At 42.5% G+C, this 27,679-nt stretch overlaps 1 protein-coding gene across 7 annotated transcripts in view; it reads right to left on the bottom strand.

Moving 5' to 3' along the window:
- Window positions 1-27,679, bottom strand: part of CSPP1 (centrosome and spindle pole associated protein 1) — a 156,550-nt gene that overhangs the window by 93,670 nt on the left and 35,201 nt on the right. For all 7 annotated transcript variants that reach the window (XR_008443876.1, XR_008443877.1, XM_054019063.1 and 4 more), the window contains 6 exons: window positions 26,325-26,770; window positions 21,928-22,019; window positions 20,023-20,116; window positions 18,661-18,718; window positions 5,924-6,096; window positions 4,388-4,506 (listed from right to left, as the gene is read on the bottom strand). Coding sequence is in view for 5 of the 7 variants with exons in the window: in XM_054019063.1 (XP_053875038.1) it covers window positions 4,388-4,506; window positions 5,924-6,096; window positions 18,661-18,718; window positions 20,023-20,116; window positions 21,928-22,019; window positions 26,325-26,770 (982 nt within the window). In the remaining 2 variants the exon portion in view is untranslated. The remainder of the gene's footprint in view (window positions 1-4,387; window positions 4,507-5,923; window positions 6,097-18,660; window positions 18,719-20,022; window positions 20,117-21,927; window positions 22,020-26,324; window positions 26,771-27,679) is intronic.

The raw sequence follows: 27,679 nt of genomic DNA on the forward strand, positions 1-27,679 counted from the left end.
CGGGAATAGAAGCCCTTGCCCTTCTGCTCCAGAGGAACCTCTTCCACTGCCCCCAGTGAGAGGAGCGATTGCACCTCCTGTTGCTCATGAGAGGGGTCCCTGAAGAGGGACGGGGAAGGGGAATGGAAGGGCAGAGAATTGGAGTGAATATCCCCTCTCTATCGTGCGGAGAACCCAACGTAATACGGGCACACGCATGGCAGAAAGGAATGAAGATGGGACAAAAAGGTAAGGCGGGATGGATTCAGTCTTTGCACTGGTGCGCTGCCTCTGGGTGTACCTTCAAAAGACCAGTTTTGGGCCTGAGGCGAGTTTAGACTGGCCAGAACCCTGGCCAGAGGAGGGATGAGGTCTCTTCCTTGAGTTCCTATTTCTCCTGCACGACCCATCCTACATACTCTGAGCTTGATAATTCCTCGGAGAGGGCTGGGGTCTAAAGTGCCTCCATTGGGTGGCAGGGGTGTGGAGGCCAAGGGACTTCAAGGTGGCTCAAGAGTCCTTGAGGCTGTGCAGACGAGTCAGTCTTCTTGGAAAACAAAGACTGAACCTCAAAAGGGAGATCCTGGATTGTCTACTGCAACTCATATGGAAGAGTAGAGACCTGCAGCCAGGAACTCCTCCTCATGGCCACCCTGGTAGCCACAGTGTGAGATGTCGCATCCGCTGCATCCAGGTCCACCTGCAGGGATGCACAGGAAATTAATATGCCCTCTTCTACTAGCGCAGAAAACTCCTCACGAGAGTCCATATGGAGGAGTTCTGCAAATTTTTGCATGGCCCCACAAGTATTATAATTGTACCCACTAACCACCGCCTGGGGATTAGCGATACAGAGCTGAACCCCCCTGTGGAATAAATTTTTCTCCCAAAGTGGTCCAGTTTTTTGGCCTCTCGATTCTTGGGAGAGGGCCCCTGGTAGCCCTGGTTGGCCACGTTCACTACCAGGGAATCCGTCTGGGGGTGCGTATAAAGGTGTCCGTACCCCTTTGAAGGGACAAAGTATCTCCGCTTGTACATATTGGCAACAGGCAGCAATGAGGACGGGGATCTGCCACAGGGTCTTTGTGGCATCGCTGATGGTTTTAATCATCAGCAGCGTGATACGGGATGGCCATGGAGGGGAAAGAATGTTGACCATCGGGTCGGCCTCCTCCACCACCTCCACAGGTTTAATGTTCAGGTTCTGGGCCACCCGTCTCAGTAGCTGCTGTAGAACCCTGCTGTCTTCTAAGGCCAGAGCGATTGCTGAGCCAGTGAGTTCCTCATCCAGAGATGAGGAGGATGAGATGGCAGCCGGTACCAGAGCCTGCTCCCTGCCCTTGGCCCCTCTGGGGTCCCTAGGAGCAAGGAACACTGGAGCCGTGGCTGGTGCTGTGGATGGTGCCACGGTCAGCATCGCTGGTGGTGTCGCAGATGGAGCCCTCTTCGTGGTTGGTGCCGAGGATGCTGCAGAAGTCAGTGCCAAAATCATCATCAACTTCAGTGCAGCTGCCAGATGGGTCCCCTGCAGCAGTGCGGAGGGCATGTGTGGTGTTCCAAAGGATGCCGAAGCCAATGCCAGTCTGGAACCCTGGCTCTGGTAATAGGCCCAAGGTGTCCAGAAGGGCCACTGAGAAGCCTGCCACTATCCTGGCCACTGTGCTGGGTAGGGCTGTCAGTCATGATGGGAGTGGGATCTTCTGCTCCTACTGGAGCATGATGACTCCACTTCCAACTCCGAGGTCTCCGACTGTGAAGACCATGGAGGAGCGGAGCCAATTAGCACCGATGAGCAATGCCAACTTGGGGACTGGAGCAGCTCCCCCACACGGACCACCGATGCCGGGGAATGGCTCACAGGGAATGATACCTCATCGCCACCATCATCACCGACTTGTCCACAGAGTGGATTGGGCCAGGAACCAGTGCCAGCAACCTCTCCTGCCTTGGAGGGGAGGGAGGCACTGTCAGTACCAGGAAGTCCGATGCTGCCTCAAACACTTTCAGTGTTGAGGGAAGCTGTAGGTCCTCGTGGCGGCGGACTGGTGAGTGATGCAGGTCTGGACTCTACTCGACCTCTCCTGGGGCAGGAGTTGACGGAGGCCACACCAATTGGGCACCTGATGTGGGCTTGCTGGCCACCTGGTCTTTAGACCTGGTTGCAGAACGCTCTCTGTCAACCTTCTCTTTTTTATGAGACCGATGCCTGACCAATGCCTCGGACCTGTGTGTGGAGGCGTCAAAGGTCCTTAGAGGAGTCCTTCCTCAGCACCGGCTCACATGTCAACGGTGCCGGAGTGCTGCGCACCAAAGAGACAGCACCTGGGGCCAGGTCCATCACGCCAGGGTTCAACTGAGGCCAAAGTGCTGCCTCCAAAAGCAGCGCTCGGAGGCGCTATTCTCTGTCCTTGAGGTTCTGGGGCAAAACTCTCTACAGATTTTACAACGGTCCCTAAGGTGACTCTTCCCAAGATACTTCAAGCACAGAGTGTGCGGATGACTTCTCGGCATAAACCTGCCGCAGTCTAAGCACGGCTTAAAGCCCAAGTCCGAGGCAAACCCCAGAGCCGGGGAACCCCCAAAGGATACTTGAGAGAAAACTATCCATACTAACTAAACAACTACTGAATCTAACTATAAACACACACAATACTGTGAAGCACATGCTTGCTGAGGCAAGAGCAACGGGGAGTTCCAGCTAGCCGTCACAGGCAGTAAGAAGGAACCGACCGGGGGTTGGGTTGGCAGGGCACTATATTGAGCACCATGAGGGCGCGACTCCAGGGGGGACCCAGGCCGACCTTACAGATACTGGTAGGGGAAAAATATTCCAGCTGTCATGCACACGGCATGCACACAACTGTTTGGAATGGACATGAACAAGCACTCGAAGAAGAAATGGTATTAGAAATGGGTGAGGAGGCATGCAGCATGATTATGTTATTCTAATGCTGCTGCTTACTAGATTCTCCCATCTTCCCTCTACTTAGGCTATGTTTACACTAGAGACTTTGCAGCAGCACAGCTGTACCAATGGAGCTGCGCTGCTATAAGTTGTCCCGCGTAGCCACTCTATGCCGACAGGAGAGAGCTCTCCCATCGGCATAATTAAACCACTCCCAACACACAGCAGTAGCTATGTTGGTGGCTGATGCTCTCCTGCTGATATAGCGCTGTCCATTACAGCACTTCTGTCTGTGTAACTTATGTCGGTCGGGGTGTATTTTTTTCACACCCCAACTGAAAAAAGTTTTACCGACAAAAGTGCTAGTGTAGATATAGCCTAAATTAAAGCTATTATCCTTGGCTTTCGTTCTAAAATAAAATCTGAGTATTTGGACTTTGAAATACTGGCTCTTAAACCAGAAACTTTGCTCTCAGGAACATCTTCCAGAAGAATATTTGCAGAAAGTAGTCAGAGCAATTAATGTGCATAATACACATTTTCAGAAAGCTGCCCCATGAAGGACTTGAACTCACAGTACCTGGGTACTGCTGAAGTTCTATGAGCACACAATGTCAGCTTGAATCACCCACTTACTCTGACCTCAGGTTGCCTGCAAACCCTCTGGTATGCAACAAACCTCATCCTGCTGCATTTGCACCAATGACTTCCTTTGGCTTATCAATGTCACTCAAACTTCCTCAAAAGGGTGGGGGAGTTTTGTACAATAGCTAAAATCAATCCCAAACAGGTGATAGCAGATTGAGAAGGATCAGAGCCAGAGTTTGAGCCCCATGCATGTAACAGTTATAAGAACTATAACATTTTGATTTTTAAAGGGGCAGTATCTTGGGAGCCCCTTGCTCACACAACCTCAAATTCGGACCACTAACCCCACTCCCATCTCAGTGAGGCACAGTTTTCAAGCCAATCCAATTATGCATGTGAATTTTAGAGCACTTAGATAAATGGCTATCAAACAGTAAGCTAGTCTCAAACTTAGCTATCAGCCCACTCTAACGTCCACATAATGTAAAGAAACTGTGCTTATAATTTTTTAAAATTAAAAGAATCTGTGGCCTCAAACATAACAGGATTTCTTGCAGAAAAGTTTTCATAAAGAAAATTCTACCATAAAGAAATGGCTCAGTATTTATCACTATCTTAAAAATACTCCAAAATCACAAGCAGTTAGGTTTCACAGTGAGAAGAGATTTACAGTGAAAGTCAATGGACTTGAAAGTCATCCCCCACAGTTGATACAAATTGATTTTTAAATCCACTAGTAAATAGATTTGTGTTACAGGACATTTTCCTTCATTTTATCGGTTTTATTTAGCTACCAGGACAATTTGTTCTATTTCCAACTGTTTTTTCTCCCTTTGTTTCTTCTTCCATTCAGGAAATAACTTTTTGCTTCTGTTTTGGTTCATTGGTTGGATGTCTGCCAAGCAGTCAACTTACAGTACGCAAGATTAGGATCCAAAGGATTTCTAGCCCCATAGAAATAGTATGCATCATCATAGGGAGTTCTGTAGTTGTCTGTCAAAGTTGGGGGTGGAGGTGGAGGCAGAGGTGCAATCCTATATCAAAAGAAAGGAATAAGGCCTTTTTAATATTTTATTCTGCTACTAAATGAGAAAGTAGGGCAAAAAAAAAAAAAAATCAGAGAAGTCACTGTATGGGAGAGTTCTAGAATTAATGCAGTTAAGACTTCTCACTGAAGACTTGATTGTGCCTTGTAAGCACACCCCTGAAGAGCACTAATCAAGCAGGCCCTGCACAACACTCATTCCCATGCACAAGGGCTGCAATCCTACTTGGCCCTTACACAGGCCAGGTGTGGGTAGTGAGAAGGTTCTTTGTACCCTCCCCATATTGCTCAACCATTTAAGATCCATGTACAATCTGGTCCTCAATTAGGACTGTTTATTCCACAATCTCCAAATGAAACACAAGACTGAGTCCCCTTTTCTTAAATTTGATTTATATCCTTTATGTCTAGTGTTCTAACAGGGAAACAGTAATATATACCTTTCACATTTAAAACATAGAGCCTCAATTGTGAAACTGTACTGCCTCGATTTTTATATCATACACTCATCTCACTTAAATGCCCCACAATATGAAAATGCCTAGATAGATGTAATAAATCTACAGTTCATGACTGAGTAACTCCATGAAAACATTTACTAAGAAAGTGTTATGATTTTCATCAATACAGCCTCCCAAAATTTCTCAATCAATAGGCATGTCTAAAAGAAAACAAAAAATGTACATCTGAAAAGATTACGGCTATGTCTATACTACAAAATTATGTCAGCCTACATTATGTCAGCTTACAGCCACCACAGTTATTAAATTGCTTGTGTGGACGCACACTTGTGTTGGCAGAGCACATCCTTACTAGAAGCACTTGTACTGATTGTATTGAAAGTGTGGGACAGCTCCTGAAGGCCACTAACGATCAATGGAAGCAATGCAGTGTCTACACTGACACAGTATTGACCTAAGTACATCGACCATGACTCTACGCCATTCAGGGAGATAACATTACTATATCGGTGTAGAGAGGCACTTATGTCAGCAAGAGCCAAAATTTAAGTAAAGAAATTTCCACAGCTAGATTGACACAAGGCAGCTTACGTCGACCTAATCGTGCAGTGCAGACAAACCCTCAGTCAGAGAGGCAGAGAGAGAGTGCACAAATAAGCACGTGTGTGTGTAAATAAATAAATACATAAAATGGGGTCTAGAGAAAAGCACATTCATTAAAAGTTTATTTTATTTTATCTAGATAATTTTTTTCACTAACTTAAAAAATAAAAATTTGAAAATATTTGCTTTCACTCTTAGCTAATTATTGGGAGGGAAAGGAAAAGCACCACAATGATCTGCTTTGCAGACATTCTGAAAGGTAATAATCCGTGTAACCACAGATGTCCTATTTAACCAACTTATCAAACATACAGTCACAAAATAAACGTTATAGACAAGCACCTGGGAGCGACTATTTCACCAAAGGTGTTGGATAATCCTCTGTGAAAGTCTTCATTCACTGGTGAAATAGTAGGTGCAGGTACAGGAGTTTGGAAAGCTACTCTGGGCCTTTCAGGCGGTGCCTTCTCTTCAGAAGCTCTTTCTGTCAAACCAAACTGCTTCAGTCTGTTAGGCTAAAGATAAAAAGTATGGTTAATTTATTATGTCCATAGCCATAAATATTTTGAACCTCAATTGTGTACAGTGCCAAACCCTCCTGTACACCCCATATTTCTAGTAGTTATAAGCAAATGTACACATCTGTTTAAATGATTTTTAAGTAAATAAATACAAATTTTCAAGATAGTTAAAAATACACTTAAATCTACATTTACACACTTTCAGTGTCTCTCTAAAACCAAGCTTTTGTGGATTTTCTAAGAAATAAATGATTGCAATGTCCAGAATACAAATATTTTCAGTGGTCTATATACTGTAGTATTTAAAATTGCCAGATTTCTACATTGATAGCATTTTCATTCCTGTTATGTTTAGGTAAATTCTTGAAAGAATGCTTCAAAGAAAAATACTAGCTCTGTAACAGTTCAATTTGCAAAAGAAAGAAATATTGAGACTTTTAACAATAAACATTTCAGAACACTAGCATTTAAAGAGAAAGGAATAGGAGATATTCTTTGTTATATTTTTATTAGATTTTCAAATCAACGAAGAAGTTTTATATATATATTTTTTAAATTGCTGTATCTAATTTTTTTTAAATGTTTATTGATAATTGGTAGCCTCAGTAGAAAAATGAAGATAACATGCAAATGTAAAAAGCATGCAAGCCAGTTTCAAAACTATCCTAATACACCCAGAAGACAGTTCCCTTCCAGCTGCTATGCACTTTAGAAATATTTTCATAATTTTTAAAAAATGAACTGATTAGTAGAAAGTAAAGATTATTCCACTATTTCAAAAGAAAAATTGAATTTATTTAACAATTTTGCTGGTCCTTAACACCAAGGTGCTTCACTAAACATGCATTTATGGACCAACCTGTGCCAGCAGCTGTTGAATACTACATAACCAACTGGGTATTATATAACCAACTTGGTATATAAGTATTTGAGATAACAGCAATATATTAGATGTTTACCTCCTCATCACTTAGCTGCAAGACAGTATATACAATGACATTAGTACTCATCTATTTATGAACAGAACTGGAGAATTGAGGTGTAAAGAAATTGTTAAATTCTAATAGATTTTAACAATTTAATAATTTAAGCTTATTATATTTAAACTTTAAAATTACAAAAGGTTTTTATCAAATAGAAGATTTCATTTATACATCTTTTAGTTTTAAATCAATTACAAAGTGTTCTACACTCTTTTACCTTTTCGTATCTTCATCAGTGGCATATTAAAACAGCCTTTCACACAAACATGCTTGTTGAGAATTGTTCCCTATGTGTTCCCACAGCCCCATACCAAAGTTATCAGGTCTAGATTTTAACCCAGCAGCATCTTTTATTTTACTCAAGACATGGCTATGACCCAGTAAGTCTGTTAGCCATTCTATCCCTAGAGACAGCTTATTAATTTACTTTTTAAACCAACAGTGCATTAGGCCACATCTTCACTACAGGTGCTACAGCAACACATAGTGTAGACACTTCCTACATCAACAGAAAAGATTTTTCCATTAACAAAGGTAAGCCGCCACCCAAGTAGTTAGGTCAGCTTAACTACAGCATTCAAGAGTGTGAATTTTTCATGCCCCTGAACAAGGTGGCTAGGTCAATCTAAATTTTAAGTGTAGGCCAGGGCCTGCTATTGTAGGCATATTACACACACACTCTACTTAACCAGTAAACACTGAACCTCTCTCAGAGCCAATTTAAACCCGGTAATATTCAATGGCATGGACTGCTACTTAATGAGGATAGTAATTCTACTTATTTGGAATGCCCTCAGTTGAATTAGTGGTGTTCAGGTCACTGTGTATGTCACAGACTCATGCTGGTTGTGTGAGTTTGCTCTTACAACAAATACTGTTCAGTCCCTCTTTAACTGTGATACATGCAGCGAGTATGAAGTGCTTCACTACTGCAATACTCCTGGCCACTAGCTTCCTGTTTCCACACCAACTATATTCAAAGTCAAAAGGGTATGAATCACTCATGATTTTATATACCTATCATATCCCCCCTTAGTCTCCTCTTTTCCAAGCTGAAAAGTCCTAGCCTCTTTAATCTCTCCTCATCTGGGACCCATTCCAAACCCCTAATCATTTTAGTTGCCCTTCTCTGAACCTTTTCTAATGCCAGTATATCTTTTTTGAGATGAGGAGACCGCATCTGTACGCAGTATTCAAGATGTAGGCATACCATGAATTTAGATAAGGGCAGTAAGATATTCTCTGTCTTATTCTCTATCCCTTTTTGAATGATTCCTAACATCCTATGTGCTTTTTTGACTACTGCTGCACACTGCGTGGAGGTCTTCAAAGAACTATCCACGATGACTCCAAGATCTCTTTCCTGATTAGTTGTAGGTAAATTAGCCCCCATCATATTGTATGTATAGTTGGGGTTATTTTTTCCCAATGTGATTACTTTACATTTATCCACATTAAATTTCATTTGCCATTTTGTTGCCCAATCACTTAGGTTTGTGAGATATTTTTGAAGTCCTTCACAGTCTGCTTTGGTCCTAACTATCTTGAGCAGTTTAGTATCATCTGCAAACTTTGCCACCTCACTGTTTACCCCTTTCTCCAGATTATGTATGAATAAGTTGAATAGGACTGGTCCTAGGACTGACCCTTGCAGAACACCACTAGTTACCCCTCTCCATTCTGAAAATTTACCATTTATTCCCACCCTTTGTTCCCTGTCTTTTAACCAGTTCTCAATCCACGAAAGGATCTTCCCTCTTATCCCATGTCAACTTAATTTACGTAAGAGCCTTTGGTGTGGGACCTTGTCAAAGTCTTTCTGGATTGCATTTCTTATTTGTTTGGGAGGCAAACAAGTCCCTGGCAAGGGTCCCCAATCTACCATAAATATTGTTCACCACACAGTCATGTAGCTCCCACTCATGATCAACACCAAAGTGTTGAGTGCCTGAGAGACTCTGCTAGCACATTCTGGTTTCCTGGGAGTTAGACTGCCAATAGGGTAATCTGATTGTTGATGCACCAATTCCACAAACTGTCTGCTTCTACACACAAGGGGAAGACTCTCCCTCCCTCATATTTGTTGATATAAAAGACAGTCATGAATTAGTCTGACATTATGAGGACATGGTGATCTTGAATGAATGGGAGAAAGGGTTTGCAAAATCTTCAAACTGCTCACAGCTCTAGAACATAGATGTGTATCCTGGATGGACTCTCGAGATGTTCCAACAGGGATACATGGTAATGACTGCCCTGCCTGGTGTGGAGGCAAGGAAGGGAACACTGATGCATACGTAACATGGATTCTTCCACCATAACAGGGACAGTCACTATGGTGCTCATGGACTGTCAGTTTGGAGCCACACTTGTAGCTAACAAAAGGTGGAGTCATGCAAATAGCATGACATAAGTTCATGAGGCCACATGGCATAGGAGGGAGAGAGAGAGAGAGAGAGAGAGGGGTCAGTCATGATAGGCACTTGGAGATCATAAGCAACCCCATTTATGATATCGTTCATAGCCTGAAACCTGTCCATCAGCAGGCAGGCCCTTGCCAGGACTGCATTTAAGGAAAGGCCAATATCTCAGGTGAGGATGGATTTTTCAGTATTTACACTGATCCCCAAAGAGTAGAGGAGTTGTTGCATTGTCAAAGTCAATGCATGGGCTTTTTTGGCGTCAGGGACCATGGGTCTTGAACGCTGGTCCACAGAGCTCTTAGGAGCTAGGCAGTGCTGACCTGCCACCTAGTAATCTGTTATCAGCTGCCAGAATAGCAGCTGAACTTTGACAGAGAACTCTAGTCTCAGGCTCTGACTGGTGGAACACTGGGGGCCCTAGTCGATTCCCAGCTTCTATTTAAACCAGGAACAGGAACTTGTGCATGGAACCGAGTTCTCCCTGCTTAGGACTGCTTCCCCTGCAATATTTGGTCCTACTGCCACCTACTGATCTCCTGGTAACCTGACACTGCCGGCCTCCTGACACCTGACTCTTGGTTTTGCCCTCTGGCTTGCTGTGGCGTCTGACCTCTTGGTATCTGACCCAGCCTGAGTCCCTATTCCTGCTTCAACCCCTAGGTCATCCCGCCCACGCTCTGGTTGTGACACTTGGCATGACTTGGCGCCAAGGAGCCAGTCACTGAAGTAAGGGAAAATGGCGAAACCACAGCATCTGATACAGGCTGCTACTATAGAGAACACCTTGGTAAAGACCTTGGGGGTAGTACCAATGCCAAAAGGGAGTACTCTGTATTGAAAGTAGTCTGAGCTTGTGTCACAGGGTGTCTCCACTGCTACCCTATGTACTTCACTGCCTAGCCAGTTCAGATGGTCTCATGGTCACAAACACACACCAGGTTGTTGCCCTTTCACCAAGGTATGAATTTATTCTTTTCTTTTCTTACAAATTTTCACAGTGTAGTACAGGCTTAAAGCAAGGGAAGGCTTCCTCGCAGTCTTCACTCCTCAGCCCAGGCTCATCCTCGGAGCTTCCTTCTGACCTCTCATTGCTTCCTGTTCCTCTCAATTACACCGTTAGCCCAGTGATTACCACCCAGGTGCTCATAATCCCCCAACAGAAAGTTTAATTGCTCATAGCTGCCCCCTGAAGCCATCTTCATGCTGCAGCAACGTCACTGACACAGATGTTAATAACAGTGCTCTGTCACAGCCCACAATATATCGGAGGAAGCGTCTGTGAGCTGGGTGGATGTCCGCATGAAAGTAGGTGTCCTTCATGTAGAAAGTTGTAAACCACATGTCCTTTTCCAAGAATGGAATTTAGATGCCAACGTGACCATGCAAAACTTGTGATTGTGAATAAAGTGTTTGAGATGGTGGAGGTCACCAACTATCCTTTTTGGGTACCAGCAAGTATATTGAGTAAAAACTACTCTCTTAGTACTGAAGAGGAATGCGCTCTACCACTGCTCACTGTAAAAGATATTCCACTTCTTCTTTAAGAATGTTATTGTGAAAGTGGCCCCCAAAAGGGATGGGGTAGGGGGTTTTAAAGGGGAAGAGACAAACTCTGTCATATAGCCAGAATGCATAACGCTCAGCTCCCATTTGTCTGTTATTCCACTCCAGGTGTTGAAAAAGAAAGCTAGATGATTCCCTAAAGGGTGCATGGGAGTCAGGAAGTGTTGTACTTAGTGGTTTGCAGCTCTCAAGCTCCCAAGCTCCCTCAAAAATAACATTTAGTCAAAAATTGAGATGATGAATCTGTTGTGAGAGGTGTGGCGAAGCAAGTCTTTTGAACCCTCCCCTCTTATAGGGTGGCTTACAAAGTCTCTGGTGTAAGAGCTGCTGTTCAGTTTAGGCTTATATGATTACCCTTGAAATTTTCTCTTTGGGGCAGGGATATATACGCTCAGAAAGCAGAGGGTGGCCCTGGAAAAGTGTGTAAGGACTCCTCTGTCTTTTGATTAAATAAATGAGTCTTATCAAAGTTTAGGTCCTCCTTGGGAAACCCCGAAGCATGGAGCCACGTCTCCCTGAGCATTATGATGGCAGTAGCCATTGTCCTGGAAGATGTATCAGCAGCATCTACTGCTGACTGGAGAGTGGTTCTGGCAACCATTTTGCTTTCCTCTATGAGAGCCTGGAAGCGAGCCCTGTCTTCCTGTAAAAAAACGTCAGTAAAGTGTGCAAATTTTGAATAATTCAGGAATTCATACTTAGCCATTAGTGCTTGGTAGTTGGCTATCCTGAACTGGAGGCTAGAAGAAGAAAAGACGTTCCTTCCCAATAAGTCGAGATGCTTGCCCTCTTTATTAGTCAGGGTAGATTGGGAGTGGTACTGCCTAAATCTCTCCACAACAGCCTGGACCAGTAAAGAGCTAGGAGCAAGGTGAGGAAACAGAAATTCTGCCCCTTTGGCTGGGACATAGTACCATTTCTCTGCCTTCTTGGCAATAGAGGCATGGGTAGCTAGGATTGTGACGTTGTGCAGTCTATATGGTTTTATAAAAACTTGATAATAAGTCAATATAATGTAACTGAGATAGTTTTAGAGAAAATACAGTAATAAGTGAATGTAACGTAACTGGGATATGCCTCATGCAAAAGGTCTCTTGTAAGATATCATTACAAAGCTTATAATCTACTGAGTATGATCATCTGATTTGTATAAATGTACCACTCTTGTATCTAAAACTAGAAATATAAAATGTAACTCTGAGGGCCTATTGTAATTGTGTAAAGTGTGGACCATTAATGATGGTTTGGAATCTTGATGACTCCCATTGTCTTCAGCTGGCTAAAGAAGGAGCCTCTCCACCCCCCCCCCACCCCCCGCCAGGATACTTGAAGGAGACTGAAACAAAGGACAGTAACTACAGGTGGTGTGAGTGATTGCTGGACCCAGGCTAAAAGGAGATTAGCCTGTAAAAGGGAGCATTCTGGAACTAGTGAGGAAATTATCTGTATTCAGTTTGATTAGGCATAGATCTGCGCATTTTATTTTATTTTGCTTGGTGACTTACTTTGTTCTGTCTGTTACTACTTTGAACCACTTAAATCCTACTGTCTGTATTTAATAAAATCCCTTTCTATTTAGTAATTCACTCAGAGTATGTATTAATACCTGGGGGAGCAAACAACTGTGCATATCTCTCTATCAGTGTTATAGAGGGCGAACAATTTATGAGTTTGCCCTGCATAAGCTTTATACAGGGTAAAACGGATTTATCTGGGTTTAGACCCCATTGGGAGTTGGGCATCTGAGTGCTAAAGACAAGCACACTACTGTGAGCTGTTTTCAGGTAAACTTGCAGCTTTGGGACAAGTGATTCAGATCCTGGATCTGTGTCTGGAGCCAAACAGGAGTGTCTGGCTCAGCAAGACAGGGTGCTGGAGTCCTGAGCTGGCAGGGAAAACAGGCGCAGGGGTAGTCTTTGCACATTGGGTGGCAGCTCCCAAGGGGGTTTCTGTGATCCAACCCGTCACAGTGGCGTAGTCGGCAGGATCTGTGCACAGCTGATTGCTTTGAGATACTGGTAGTGATTTTAAGTGAGTTTTAAGTGTGGTGGCTGGAGAACAGACAAAGTGGTTACTGGTTTGTTATTTTCTGTTTGCTTATTTCGGGAAAGGGAAGTAGGGACAGAAAAGGAAGCAAAATAAGTAAGAATGAAGATCAAAAGAAGCTAAAACTACACAAGTTGCAAATTGCCCAGAAAGACTGAACAATGGGCACTGGGAATGTCTCTGTTAACTAAGAAGCCCCTGAGCTGAGTGCATCTCAGTTTCAGTGAACTGCAGATGGGTGTGGCCCAACCTCTGTCTGTGCTGAAGCTGACTGGGGTGTCTAATTTAGCAAGACAGGAGTGGAGGGGTGCCTGTTCTGGCAGGAGGGTGTTCTCTGTGGTATCCCAGCTCATCAAGTGATGGTCTCAAGGGAAGACAAATGGAAATTGATGTACAATTTGCCTGGGAAAAGGCTGACCTGGAAAAAGGAAAGGCTGCCCACCAACCTGGACTTAAGAGACAAAGCAAGTAAAACCCAGAAGCATGACCTGGCTGTAATGGAGTGAAAGAGGTGCACAGAGACATGTATCCTGGAGCTGGAAGTTGGGGTCCTGGTGACTGCTGCGGTGGGAATAAACCCCAAGGACTCTAGCTGGAAGCAAACCCAACCTGAGTGAAAGGGGGGGGGATTTGGCTGGCCAGCGAAAGGTCCCTCATAGCTGGTAGCTGTGAGCCTACAGCTGGATCAGGGTCTCTTTCCCTTTTGGGGGACACAGGAGTGTCTGCCCCATAGGGGAGCCCAAAAACGAATTTTAGGTATACTGCCTCCGCCATGGTCAGTGTCCAAGTCTCTGGCAGTAAGTTCAGGAGGAGGGTGTGACGTTGTGCAGTCTATATGGTTTTATAAAAACTTGATAATAAGTCAATATAATGTAACTGAGATAGTTTTAGAGAAAATACGGTAATAAGTGAATGCAACGTAACTGGGATATGCCTCATGCAAAAGGTCTCTTGTAAGGTATCATTACAAAGCTTATAATCTACTGAGTATTATCATCTGATTTGTATAAATGTACCACTCTTGTATCTAAAACTAGAAATATAAAATGTAACTCTGAGGGCCTATTGTAATTGTGTAAAGTGTGGACCATTAATGATGGTTTGGAATCTTGATGACTCCCATTGTCTGCAGATGGCTGTATTTACCTGTGAGTCTTCCTGTATGTGTGTGTGCTGGCAAGTGAGTAATGAAGTCTTGCAGTGACATGTGATCATGTCACCTGAACTGGAATCCATCTTTAACCTGGTGCTTTTCCAGTGAGGGGGGGGGTGGAAAACCAGAGAGACAAAGAGTTCCCGCTTTATGCAAAAGATATATAAAGGGGGGAAGAGAACAGAGAGTGAGAAGAGCCATCATGAAGAATCCCCTAGCTACCACCTGAGCTTCAACAAGAGCTGTACCAGGGGAAAGAATTGTGCCCAGGCCTGGAAGATGTCCAGTCTGAGAAAAACTTACTGAAGCATCTCTGAGGGTGAGATTATCTGTATTCAGTTTGATTAGGCATAGATTTGCGCATTTTATTTTATTTTGCTTGGTGACTTACTTTGTTCTGTCTGTTACTACTTTGAACCACTTAAATCCTACTGTCTGTATTTAATAAAAATCACTTTTTATTTAGTAATTTACTCAGAGTATGTATTAATACCTGGGGGAGCAAACAACTGTGCATATCTCTCTATCAGTGTTATAGAGGGCGAACAATTTATGAGTTTGCCCTGCATAAGCTTTATGCAGGGTAAAACGGATTTATTTGGGTTTAGACTCCATTGGGAGTTGAGCATCTGAGTGCTAAAGACAAGCACACTACTGTGAGCTGTTTTCAGGTAAACTTGCAGCTTTGGGACAAGTGATTCAGACCCTGGATCTGTGTCTGGAGCCAGACGGGAGTGTCTGGCTCAGCAAGACAGGGTGCTGGAGTCCTGAGCTGGCAGGGAAAACAGAAGCAGGGGTAGTCTTTGCACATCGGGTGGCAGCTCCCAAGGGGGTTTCTGTGATCCAACCCATCACAAGGGTAGGCCAGCCCACTCTAGCTGGCTCCTGGATGGATGTCTACATTACCAGGGAATGGTATTTGACTGAAGCCAGAGGACTGAAGGGATGTCTAGGAGACCATATTGAGGATCCTGAACTCTTCCCACAAGACATGGCAAATTTCAATAAAATCCATGAAAGCATGTGGATTTTAGAGCATTTAGAATATCATCAGGAAAGACAGAATGATGGAGGGAAAGGGCCCTCTACACAACAATCTGCAGCACAGGAAGTTCTGAAAGATATGAAGTAGCTCATTTACTTCAGTGTGAGGTTCTCAGCTGAATTAGAACACCCCATGGAGATGAATACAACCTAATACAATAGCTCCAAGAGCTGTGAACTATTTCATTCATCTCAGTGGGTGTGTTCCCATCCCCTCCTGAGTGCTTTAGAGCCTGAGATATGCATGAAATATACCCATTCTCAGCTCCCCACCCAACGGGGCAGGGCTTCCCCACATCCTGGCTCACATGGGAGGCCTCAGACCCCCAAAAGACCCAGACCTCAGCTCACATGATGAGAGTAGGGAGGGGATGGTCCAAACTCTGATGGACATGGCCCCCCCAGATCCTATCACACATATGGGAGGCAGCAAGGGGGGGGGGCTGAGACGTCCCCAAAGAGGGGCAAGAGCCCCACAGATCTGGGTGCACACACACAAAAGGAGAGAATGTGGGGATAACAGATGCCCCTGTCCCATTCTCCCCCCAGCCCCTCTGCCACTCCTCCTTCCCACTGTCCCACCCCTCCACTCCCCCAAGCCTCTCACCTGAGCCCCCAACTCTCTCCCCACCCATCCATCCCCCTCCCTTCACTGCAGCTCCAAACCTCTCCCTCCCATTCCACTAGTCCACCACCCTCTAATTACTACACCAACCCCGCCTAAGAAACATTCACATGTCTATATTCCCCCCACTATGACTTTGGGGGATGCAGGAAGGTTGGTGAGCACTGGCACAGCTGGGGGTACAGGGTCCTTGGTCACACTGAAGTAAGTAAATAAGGATGTGTTATTTACTCCTTCTCATAACACAAGAACTAGGGTTCACCAAATGAAATTAACAGGCAACAGGTTTTAAACAAACAAAAGAAAGTATTTCTTCACACAACGCACAGTCAACCTGTGAAACTCCTTGCCAGAGGATGTTGTCAAGGCCAAGACTATAAGAAGGTTCAAAAAAGAACTAGATAAATTCATGGAGGATAGGTCCATCAATGGCTATTAGCCAGGATGGGCAGGGATGGTATCCCTAGCCTCTCTTTGCCAGAAGCTGGGAATGGGCTACATGGGATGAATTACTTGCTGATTACCTGTTCTGTTCATTCCCTCTGGGGCACCTGGCATTGGCCACTGTCGGAAGACAGGATACTGAGCTAGATGGACTGTTTTTATGTTCTTATGGCAGAAATGGGAGTGCACGGGGGCTGGGGTGCACTAGCAGAGCAGGGGTGCCATGCCTCCATCACCTGAGCCCCTAAACTCTCTCGCCTCCCCTTCCATCCCCATTTATCCTCCTCCTCATAAACCCCTCTTTCCTCGAAGCAACTCCAAACCCCTGACCTTAATGCCCCCAACACCTCCACCTCTAGTATTCAGCCCCTCTCAGAAATATTTACATATCTAATCTTTCCCCAAACACTTTGTTACATTACCCTCCCAAAATAAAATGAAGTGGTGCCATGCACTACCTTGGGTAAAACTCGACAGATTGAGACCATTTTGACCTACTATCAATACTTTGATCTCTACCTTTGTGCAAAAAGCAAAAAACAAAAACAAAAACAAATCTAGCTTTTTTTTAAAAAGTGCTATTGTGAGGGGGCTTGTATCTCAGGAACCCTATCTTAAATGATTCCAAATGTGGTTTCCTCCTGGGGGTATCCAGCACCCTCCCAAGGCACATCAAATGTCAAAGGAATCCAACTAAGCATGTTGATATAAGAGAACTTAGAAAAGTCGACCTTTACACAGATCTCATAATACAACCTTAACTGTGCCACTAGAATATGCTGCACCACAATACATGGTATCTTATGGGCTATCCCTTCCTCTGATTTTGAGCACATAACAGACTCTGTCCCACTGCAGATAGCTCCTCCTCCATCTAGAACTCTCCAGTAATGGGATGGGTTGGTGCAGTTTTGCAGCTCCCCAGAAAACAGTGTCTTGTGTTAATCAAATTTACTTAATCAGAAAAAAAGAGCCATCCATCATGACATCCCCAGTAAAAGGATTCTACTACACTCAGTAAACATTTTCTTTGAGTGGTAACAAAAATGTTTTAGCAAAGCACAATAACTATGGTGATAATCAAACTAGTTACATCTTGCTTATGAAATAGAAAATGATGGAGATGGCACTAATTCCATATTACCCAAGTAAGAGATAAAGCAAAATCATCAATATTTTATGTAGAGCTATATAAAATTTTGCATACATTGTCATAATATGAAAAATGTTACATTTACTAGTAAAAATATTTACAACTGCAACTTGAAACAATGAATTGGTACTACAAAGGTGACTTAGCTGCATAATAGATGGATTTTTTTTCATTAAAAAGTGAAGTAGGTGAGTGCAAATATTGTCAGCAGCATTCCTCACACTCCCATAGGAGGCTGACTTACCTTTGTCTATACAAGTTACCATCAGGCATTAAACATGTCTCTTCCATGACCTACGCTGCCTACAGCATGTTATTCCCTGTAGTCGCACCACCATGCAAATGTCTTAAAATTCCAATACCAACTTTTCCCTTTAAGCAGAGTATGTGTTCACCAAATTTAACAGCTCTCTTATATAGCTTTGACTTAGGTTTATTTTTACTGTCACTAATGCCAAATTAGGAAAGAGACATCATTTTTCTTCTTATCATAGTCTTAGAGATTAAGGTCAGAAGGGACCACTAGATCATCTACTCTGACCTAGTGTATATATCAGACCACCAACACTACCTAGCACCAGCACACTTAAGCCATCAACCAAACTGAGACCAAAGTATTACAACCTACAGGAGATTAGACTATGACGTGCCACAGACAGAGAATAGGAGAGACCAAGGTACACTAGTGCTCAAGGTCCCCCACAATGGCAGGGAAATGATTAACTGAAATATACCCAAATAATCCTAGCAAGTGATCTTCACCCATACACTACAGAGGAAGGTGAAAAAAAAAAAAACCCCAAAGTCATTGCCAATCTGAGGTAGGGGGAAATTCCTTCCCAACCCCACAAATGACTACAGTATCAGTTAGACCCTGAGCATGTGAGCAAGAACCAGCCAGCCAATGTCCCATCTCCAGCCACGACTGTTGTTGATGCTTCAGAGGAAGGAGATTAAAAAAAAGAAAACCCTTCCAGAATACACTAGGGAGGGGGGAAATCCCTTTCTGATCCTTCTTTTGCACACTATAAAATCCTTCTTTCGGCACAACGATTCACTGTTAAACACATATTATTTAATAAAACATCTGTTTGAATGAAAAGCGGAACACTAAAATTTCTTACCTCCTTCTCTGGGTCCAGAGCTCCAGAAGCTGCAACTGAGAGCTCAAGTTCCTTTTCACTATTAAAAAAAATTAACAGGTTGAAGTCAGAAAATGAGCTGTTGAACAAATCACTAAACTTGTTCTTTACGTTTGTTTTGTTTTTAAAATCAGACCTAATTTACCTTACTTAGCTATAAAAGTGGAGTTTCTTATTGTGGATAAGGTAACACGAGATAACACCTCATCTGATTCAAAAACAAAATGACTAAGTCTAACAGAATGCAGGTTTAGCAGAATATACTGGTGTTTTATTACTTTTAGACAATGCCATAGTCATAACAACAGTATCCCAGGGTATATGAACAATGAAATACTTTTTGTTTCTTTGTTTTTTCACTATAATCTTTCCCAACGCTTCTTGGGAGTAAACATTTTTTCCACAGTACAGTCAGAAGTTTGATATGAAAGATAATTATAAACATATTCAAATCCAAACTGGCATTCAAAAAAATGTCAAGCACTGTACTGTGGATTCAGATCTCAGGCTTAGTCTGCCTCTTAAATTTTTAATTTGATAAGGAATGTCCTCACAGTTCTGATAACAGCAACTTTTTTTCCCACCCTTTCACCAAGATTTTTATTTCCTTTTGACACATCCAGACTGTCAGTCAGCAAAGCAAGAACAAGTAAACAAGAAAGTATTATGTTTAACTGTTCTATATACGCTAGAAATTTGCAAACTTTTTGAAGTCAAAGACGTCTTTTCCAATTTGGGGAACAGGAAAGAATATCACAGATCCCTTATCAAATGTGTACCAGGTGCGAGGAAAAAAAAAAAAAAAAAAAAAAAAGACTTTTTGTGGTCTTGCCACTCAACTATGAGCCCATTTACTTGGGCTTTTGTCTGAGAACCTGACTTAAGAAACAAAGGAAAAACAAACAGCAGTGAAGCCAACAGAGAAATAAGTGTTATCATTAAGCCTCTAGAAATATACTACAAAGAAAAGGGAACCAAAGCTATAAAAAGTATTTAAAGTGGTCCCTTTGAGGTTTATAGGTTATATACTGTATGACAGTCATAAAAATACAACAGTGAGAGATGTCTAGTATTAGTACAAACAACCTCAGGGTGCAAAATGGGGAAAAGAAAAAGTTTCCAAACAGTAAAAGAACTTTTTTTTAAAAAAAGGAAATTTCTGAAGGGTGAAGAAGCTTCCAACTAAATTTAGTTTTAATGAAAAATGTGCACTTTATACAAGATAAGATATCTACTATAATTTTACATTATTTTTAAAAGAAATTTTTGCATACATTTCACAATCATAAAATCCACTTTAATTTTCACTAAGTCTTTGTCCAAATTACAATGGTTTTCCATTACCGTCTCTTATTTCTCTGTTGCTCAGCAATCTGTTCCATTAGCTCTTGTCTGTATTTCTCTTTTTTTCTCTGAATAAGTTCTCGGTCTTGACCGCCTAATGAAAAGGTAGGAAGCATAAACATGTGTATGTTTTTCATGGAATCTTTGTCTTCCAACACCTTCTAATTTCAAATGAATAAAAACAAGAAGGCAAAGTATAGAGACAAATACAATTTGTACGTGTCACAGGGTGACATTGGCCATTTAAGAGGGAGCAGGACCAGTGCACCTGTGACTCCTCAGCTGCCTCCTAATTGGGTTTAAGAGAAGCCACCTGAACCACATAAATGGAACAGCTGCCTGAGGGTCAGTCAGGAAAAGAGAGACAAGATAGGTAAGGTAATATCTTTTATTGGACCACCTTCTGTTGGTAAAGAAAAGTTTTCAAGCTACACAGAGTTCTTCTTCAGGTCTGGGACAGACACTGCTACACCACCTCTGCAAAAATAAAAAAGGCAGGGAAAGGGCAGTTGAAAGCTACCTGGGAGTCATGAGACTAAAGGAGGTCTCTGGTGAAAGCTGCAGAGTTCTCCACAGGCCCTCCCTGGAAAGAGGGAGCAATTGTCAATTGCATCAAAGGTGAAGGGGGAAAAAAAAAAGACTGTAACTCTGCCAATTTAGCCCAGTGGGAAAAATTCCTTCCTGATTTGATTCCCAAACAGGTCTGTCATAGCAACTTGAAAAACATAGCTCCTATGCTACAACTAAGGAGGGAGGGCAGATCAGCTAACAGGGACAAGAGGCTTTTGAAAAGCCTCAGACAGTTTAAGTAGAGAAAAGGATGCACAAGAGTCAGCCAGCCCAGTCCTCCCAACCCCAGCCAATGGGGAGGCAGAGGACCTGAAGAGGGGGATGGGCCAGCTGCCATCTTGACAAGCATGTGTTCGCACATTACCACCCCATGTCTTTTTCCAGGCACTGTGGCATTCCCTCCCCATTGATTGGGCAGGAAGCATTATAATACCATGCATAAGCATTTCATCTTATGGGGGGAGGGATAGCTTAGTGGGCCTGCTAAACCCAAGGTTATAAATTCAATCCTTGAGGGGGCCACTTAGGGATCTGGGGCAAAATCAGTACTTGGTCCTGCTAGTGAAGGCAGGGGGCTGGACTCAATGACCTTTCAAGGTCCCTTCCAGCTCTAGGAGATAGGGTATCTCCATTAAATTAATTAATTAAATAAATAAAATTATCACTGTGTGTGCCTGTAAAATGAAATCGAGTAAGAATATGCAATTCCTTAGCCGTTTCACTCTAATCTGTGCCTCATAAAATGCACTTTTGCACTAACACACAAAAAAGAAACTCAACCCCCACCTCTGACATTAGCGAAGGTACAGGACTTACACATCAAGTCCCAAAAGACTTCTACTCTTTCTGATGGGCAAGTAACAGCTTTAATTGGTGACCTGCTTGCTTCAGCTCTCCAACAGTATACAACATTAATTTAAAGACCTGTTAAGTCATTAGGTATCCAATGGTAAAAAAACAAAACAAAAAAAATCTTACAAACATCTTCCACTTTTTCGCCACACAGTCCTATATAACTTTAACTCTGTAAAATTTCTAACAGATTTACAAAACTTGGAAATAAACATATCTCCATTGTGGTTCACTGACCTACAGAAATCTGAGAATCCATTTGAGCCCCCTTCTACTAAATGCATCACAAGCAGTTACTGTTTGCATGTTCAAGAGGAGGTGCTACGAAGGTCCAGTGAAGTTAAGTTTTATTTTTTTAATGTAACAATACTTTTTTACCAATATCAGGAGTATATTGCAAGAATAAATTAACTCAATCATTTCAAAGAAGAAAAGCACTATATATCACAATATACCCATCATTAGTTGGGCTTTTATACATACCAAGAATGAGCCCTGTTGCATATGGAACATCATCTTTACCAGTGGCGGACTTTGCCTGTTCATTAGTTGGAGAATTGCTTTGTGCCCAATTTCTGTAAAAGAAAAAATGTTCAAAACTTAAAATATTGGCTAAAAGTCAGTGTGAAGCATAAAACATACACTTAAATTACTATGTGAACCATTTATGAGAGAAAGCTCTTGTGAAATTGTAGATGACATTACAGATGGTAGCTATTACAATAAGGAAGGGGCCAACTATCAAATGTGGATTTCTTCTATTCTTCTGTTCCTGAAACATGTGTAGCTATCACAGGCGCTAACTGAAAGCACATAGGCAATCCCACTGAAGTTGCACTATTCACATACTTAAAGTTATGTATGGGCTTCATAAGAACGGCCATACTGGGTCAGACCAAAGGTCCATCAAGCCCAGTATCCTGTCCTCTGACAGTGGCCAACGGCAGGTGCCCCAAAGGGAATGAAGTTTATCATCAAGTGATCCATGCCCTGTCACCCAACCCAGCTTCCAGCAAACAGAGGCTAGGGACACCATTCTTGCCCATCCTGGCTAATAGCCATTGATGGACCTATCTTCCAAGAAACTACTAGCTCCCTATTGAACCCTGTTATAGTATTGGCCTTCACAACACCCTCTGGCAAGGAGTTCCAGAGGCTGACAGTGTGTTGCGTGAAAAAATACTTTCCTATGTTTGTTTTAAACCTACTACCTATTAATTTTATTTGGTGGCCCCATTGTTCTTGTATTATGAGAAAGAGTAAACACTTCCTTATTTATTTTCTCTATACCACTCATGATTTTATAGACCTCTATCATATCCCCCCTTAGTCACTTCTTGTCCAAGAGGAAAAGTCCCAGTCTTATTAAACTCTCCTTATGCGGAAGCCGTTCTATACATTTTTGTTGCCCTTTTTTGAACCTTTTCCAACTCCAATATATCTTTTTTGAGATGGGGTGACCACATCTGCATGCGGTATTCAAGATGTGGGCATTCCATGGATTTATATACAGACAATATGATATTTTCTGTCTATTATCTATCCCTTTCTTGACGATTCCCAACATTCTATTCGCTTTCTTGACTGCCACTGCACATTGAGTGGATGATTTCAGAGAACTATCCACAATGACTCCAAGATCTCTTTCTTGATTGCTAACAGCTAATTTAGACCCCATCATTGTATAGGTATAGTTAGGATTATGTTTTCCAATGTGCGTTACTTTGCATTTATCAACATTAAATTTCATCTGCCATTTTGTTGCCCACTCACCCAGGTTTGAGAGTTTTTGTAGCTCTTTGCAGTCTGCCTGGATCATAACTATCTTGAGTGGTTTTGTATTGTCTGCAAATTTTGCCACCTCACTGTTTACCCCTTTTTCCAAATCATCTATGAATATGTTAAATAGGACTGTGCCTACTACAGACCTCTGGGGGACATCACTATTTACCTCTCTCCATTCTGAGAACTGACCATTTATTCCTACCCTTTGTTTCCTATCTTTTAACCAGTTACCAATCCATGAGAGAACCTTCCCTCTTATCCCATGACTGCTTACTTTGCTTAATAGCCTTTGATGATGGACCTTGCCAAAGGCTTTCTGAAAATCTAAATACACTGTATGCACTGGATCCCCCTTGTCCACATGCTTGTTGACCCCCCTCAAAGAATTCCAGTAGATTGGTGAAGCATGATTTCCCTTTACAAAAAAACAACATGTTGACTATTCCCCAACAAATTATGTTCATCTACGTGTCTGACAATTTTGCTCTTTACAATAGTTTCAACCAATTTGCCTGGTACTGAAGTCAGGTTTACCGGCCTGTAATTGCTGGGGTCTCCTTTGGAGCCCTTTTTAAAAATTAGCATCACATTAGCTATCCTCCGGTCATTTGGTACAGAAAATGATTTGAAGGATAGGTTACAGACAACAGTTAGTAGTCCTGCAATTTCACGTTTGAGTTCCTTCAGAACTCTTGGGTGAATACCATCTGGTCCTGGTGACCTATTACTGTTTAGTTTATCAATTGGTTCCAAAACCTTCTCTAATGACACCTCAATCTGGGACAATTCTACGGATTTGTCACCTAAAAAGAATGGCTCAGGTTTGGGAGTCTCCCTCCCATCCTTAACAGTGAAGACCGATGCAAAGAATTTATTTAGTTTCTCTGCAATGGCCTTACTGTCCTTGAGTGCTCCTTTAGAATCTCAATCGTTCAGTGGCCCCACTGGTTGTTTAGCAGGCTTCCTGCTTCTGATGTACTTAAAAAAAGTTGCTATTACTTTTTGAGTCTTTGGCTAGCTGTTCTTCAAATTCTTTTTTGGCCTTCCTAATTATATTTTTACACTTCATTTGCCAGAGTTTATGCTCCTTTCTATTTTCCTTACTATGATTTAACTTCCACTTTTTAAAGGATGCCTTTTTGCCTCTCACTGCTTCTTTTACTTTGTTGTTTAACCACGGTGGCTCTTTTTTGGTTCTCTATGTTTTTTAATTTGGGGTAAACATATTTAAGTTAAGCCTCTATTATGGTATCTTTAAAAGGTTTCCAGGCAGCTTGCAGGGATTTTACTTTTGGTGCAATACGTTTTAATTTGTTTCACTAACCTCTACATTTTTGTGTAGTTCCCCTTTCTGAAATTAAATGCTACAGTATTGGGCCGCTGCGGAGTTTTCCCCGCCATGGGGATGTTAAATTTAATTATATTATGGGTCACTATTACCAAGCAGTCCAGCTATAGTCACCTCTTGGACCTGATCCTGTGCTCTACTTAGGACTAAATCAAGAATTGCCTCTCCTCTTGTGGGTTCCAAGACCAGCTGCTCCAAGCAGCAGTCATTTAAGGTGTCAAGAAACTTTATCCCTTCCCGAGGTGATATGTACCCAGTCAATATGGGGATAGTTGAAATCCCCCATTATTATTGAGTTTTTTTATTTTAAAACCTCTCTAATCTCCCTGAGCATTTCATAGTCACTATCACCATCCTGGTCAGGAGGTCTGTAATATATCCCTACTGCTATATTCTTATTATTCAAGCATGGAATTACTATCCATAGAGATTCTATGGTACTGTTTGGTTCATTTAAAATTTTTACTTCATTTGATTCTATGCTTTCTTTCACATATAGTGCCACTCCTCCACCAGCACGACCTATTCTGTCCTTCCAATATATTTTGTTGGTATTACTGTGTTCCATTGACTATCCTCATTGCACCAAGTTTCTGTGATGCCTTTGATCTCAACATCCTCATTTAATACAAGGCACTGTAGTTCACCCATCTTATTATTTGGACTTCTAGTATTGGTGTGTAAGCACTTTAAAAACTTGTCACTTTTTAGCTGCCTGCCATTACATGATGTAATTAAATGGGACTTTTTTTTCATTTGACTGTTTCTCATCAAATCCTACCTGTATTTTATCATCTTCCATCCTCTTCTCCTTATTAGGACATAGGGAATCTCCATTTATAGATCCTCCCCAAAGGGATGGCCGAACCACATGCTCCTCCTCACCTGTCGGCCTTCCCCCAGCCCTTAGTTTAAAAACTGCTCTACGACCTTTCTAATTTTAAGCGCCAGCAATCTGGTTCCATTTCAGTTTAGGTGGAGCCCATCGTTCCTGTATAGGCTCCCCCTTTCCCAAAAGTTTCCCCAGTTCCTAATCAATCGAAACCCCTCCTCCCTACCAGGGCTGGCTCTAACTTTTTTGCTGATCCAAGCAGCAAAAAAAAAAGCGCTACCCCGCCGAGACCCCCCCGCCGAGCGCCGTGCCGCCAGAAACCCCCCCCCCCCCCCCCGAGTGCCGCCGGAGCCCAGCCCCCCCGCCGAGCGCCGTGCCGCCGGAAACCCCCCCGCCCCGAGCGCTGCCAGAGCCCGCCCCGCCCCCCCGCCCCCCCCCGCCAAGCGCCGCGCCACCAGAAACCACCACCCCCAACCCGGCGAGCGCCCTAGTGCAGAAGCGGCAATCAGGCAGACAGTCACTACAGAACACACAACACAAATAGCAGGGAAAAGGAAATTTTTGGTCAAGTTTGCCTTAATCTTAGGAAACAAACCATGGGCGTCTAACATCCACCCCTCCCCAAAAAGGGGGGGGGGGAACGACTCCGTTTCTCAGGTCTCATCTAAAAGATACACACACAATACACTGCACAGAATTCAAAGCATCAGCCTCAGAAGAATCCACAACAGAATCAACCCTCCTAGAGTTTGAATCTATGATTCAAGGGAGTAAGTATTTCAAATCTGATGCTCAGTACCACTAAACGATAACCCCTTATGGCTTGACTAACTCATCGTTTTTAGTGCTACAACCCCATTACCAATAGCATTAAGGAAGTAAAGAAAAGACGTGGAAAACTGAATTTAAAAATACCTTTCAGCATGGAACACCCGCAGAGGCTTTTTGTCATAGTCACTTTCATATCTAAATCTAGGGTCCATTTCCTCATTTATTTCAGGATCATAGTCTAAGTTGTAATGTCTTCTATCAAAATGACGATCCTCATCAAATCTGTGATGTCTTCTAGGAGAAATATCAGGTTTGCTATCAAACCTGTGATGCTTTCTATTGGAAATGTCCAGTTCTTCATCAAGTTTTTTGTGCAATATTCTCTCTCTTAGTTCAGCCTCATCGTCTAGTCTGCGATATCGATCCTCCTCCAGTCGCCTCCTATTTAGTAGCTCTTCATAAGCTTCTGTGGAAGTAAAAGCATCTTTCTTTGGAGGTTCTGAATCTACACGAGAGGGCTGTACTTGTGAACGTAGTCCTGGTTGGACTCTAGTAATAGCAGTAGATTTTTTACTTCTTTCTGTCTCATGCTGTTTAATAGAAAAAACAATATTAAAAGATACAACTACAAAGAAAGTAATAACCTTCATTTATCATCTCTTTATAATTCACATTTTCCATTAGTGCTTCAGCAATAGTTTGATTCTGCATTTATGATAATCTCCTAATTTTAAACTCTCCCCAAATGAGGATTTTAAAAACATCCTCTTAAATAGGGACTTAAATGCTAGGGAAAATTTTGCTGAAAAAACAATACTCTTCATCTTACCTGATCATTTATTTTCACTGACAATGGGATGGCCCGCAGTCCTCAATAACAGGCTTCCCATTAACTCAGTTTAGATAATGAAATGACCTTCCGATTTGAAGGCAGAGGGACTCCATAGTGCTTGTTAACCCTTATATCTTGTCACATGCACAAATGTCCTGATTACACTGAGGTTCCGGCAGTCTGTGATACTCCTTTGTCTGACCAGAACATGGTTTTGGGGTTCACAAACCCTTTATTTTTTCCCTGCAAAAACTGTGACTAAGTGGAAGTATGGTTTAATGGTTAGAGAGCTAGACTGTGACTCATTAGTTCAATTCCTTGCTCCACCGCTGACCTTGGGCAAGTCACTAAGGCTATGTTTACACTACAAATTACTTCAGTATAACCTACGTTGTTCACAGTTTGAGGGGTTCAGCTGCGTTGCTGTAAATGATATAGTGTAGACATAGTCTTAGTTTCTCTGTACCTTAGTTCCCCATCCATGAAATGCAGATAATAGTATTTCTCTACCTCAGAGGAGGTATTAGATGATAAACACATTAAAGATAGTGAGCCACTAATGGAGTCCATATAAATACAACAGATAGATAAGAAAAAATAAATCTCTCAAAGAGTTTCAGTCACTTTAAGAAAAGGGGGCTAAGATGATCTCCAAGCTCTGCTGTGG

This window comes from Malaclemys terrapin, chromosome 2 (assembly GCF_027887155.1).
Source record: "Malaclemys terrapin pileata isolate rMalTer1 chromosome 2, rMalTer1.hap1, whole genome shotgun sequence".
Classification (NCBI taxonomy): Eukaryota; Metazoa; Chordata; order Testudines; family Emydidae; genus Malaclemys; species Malaclemys terrapin.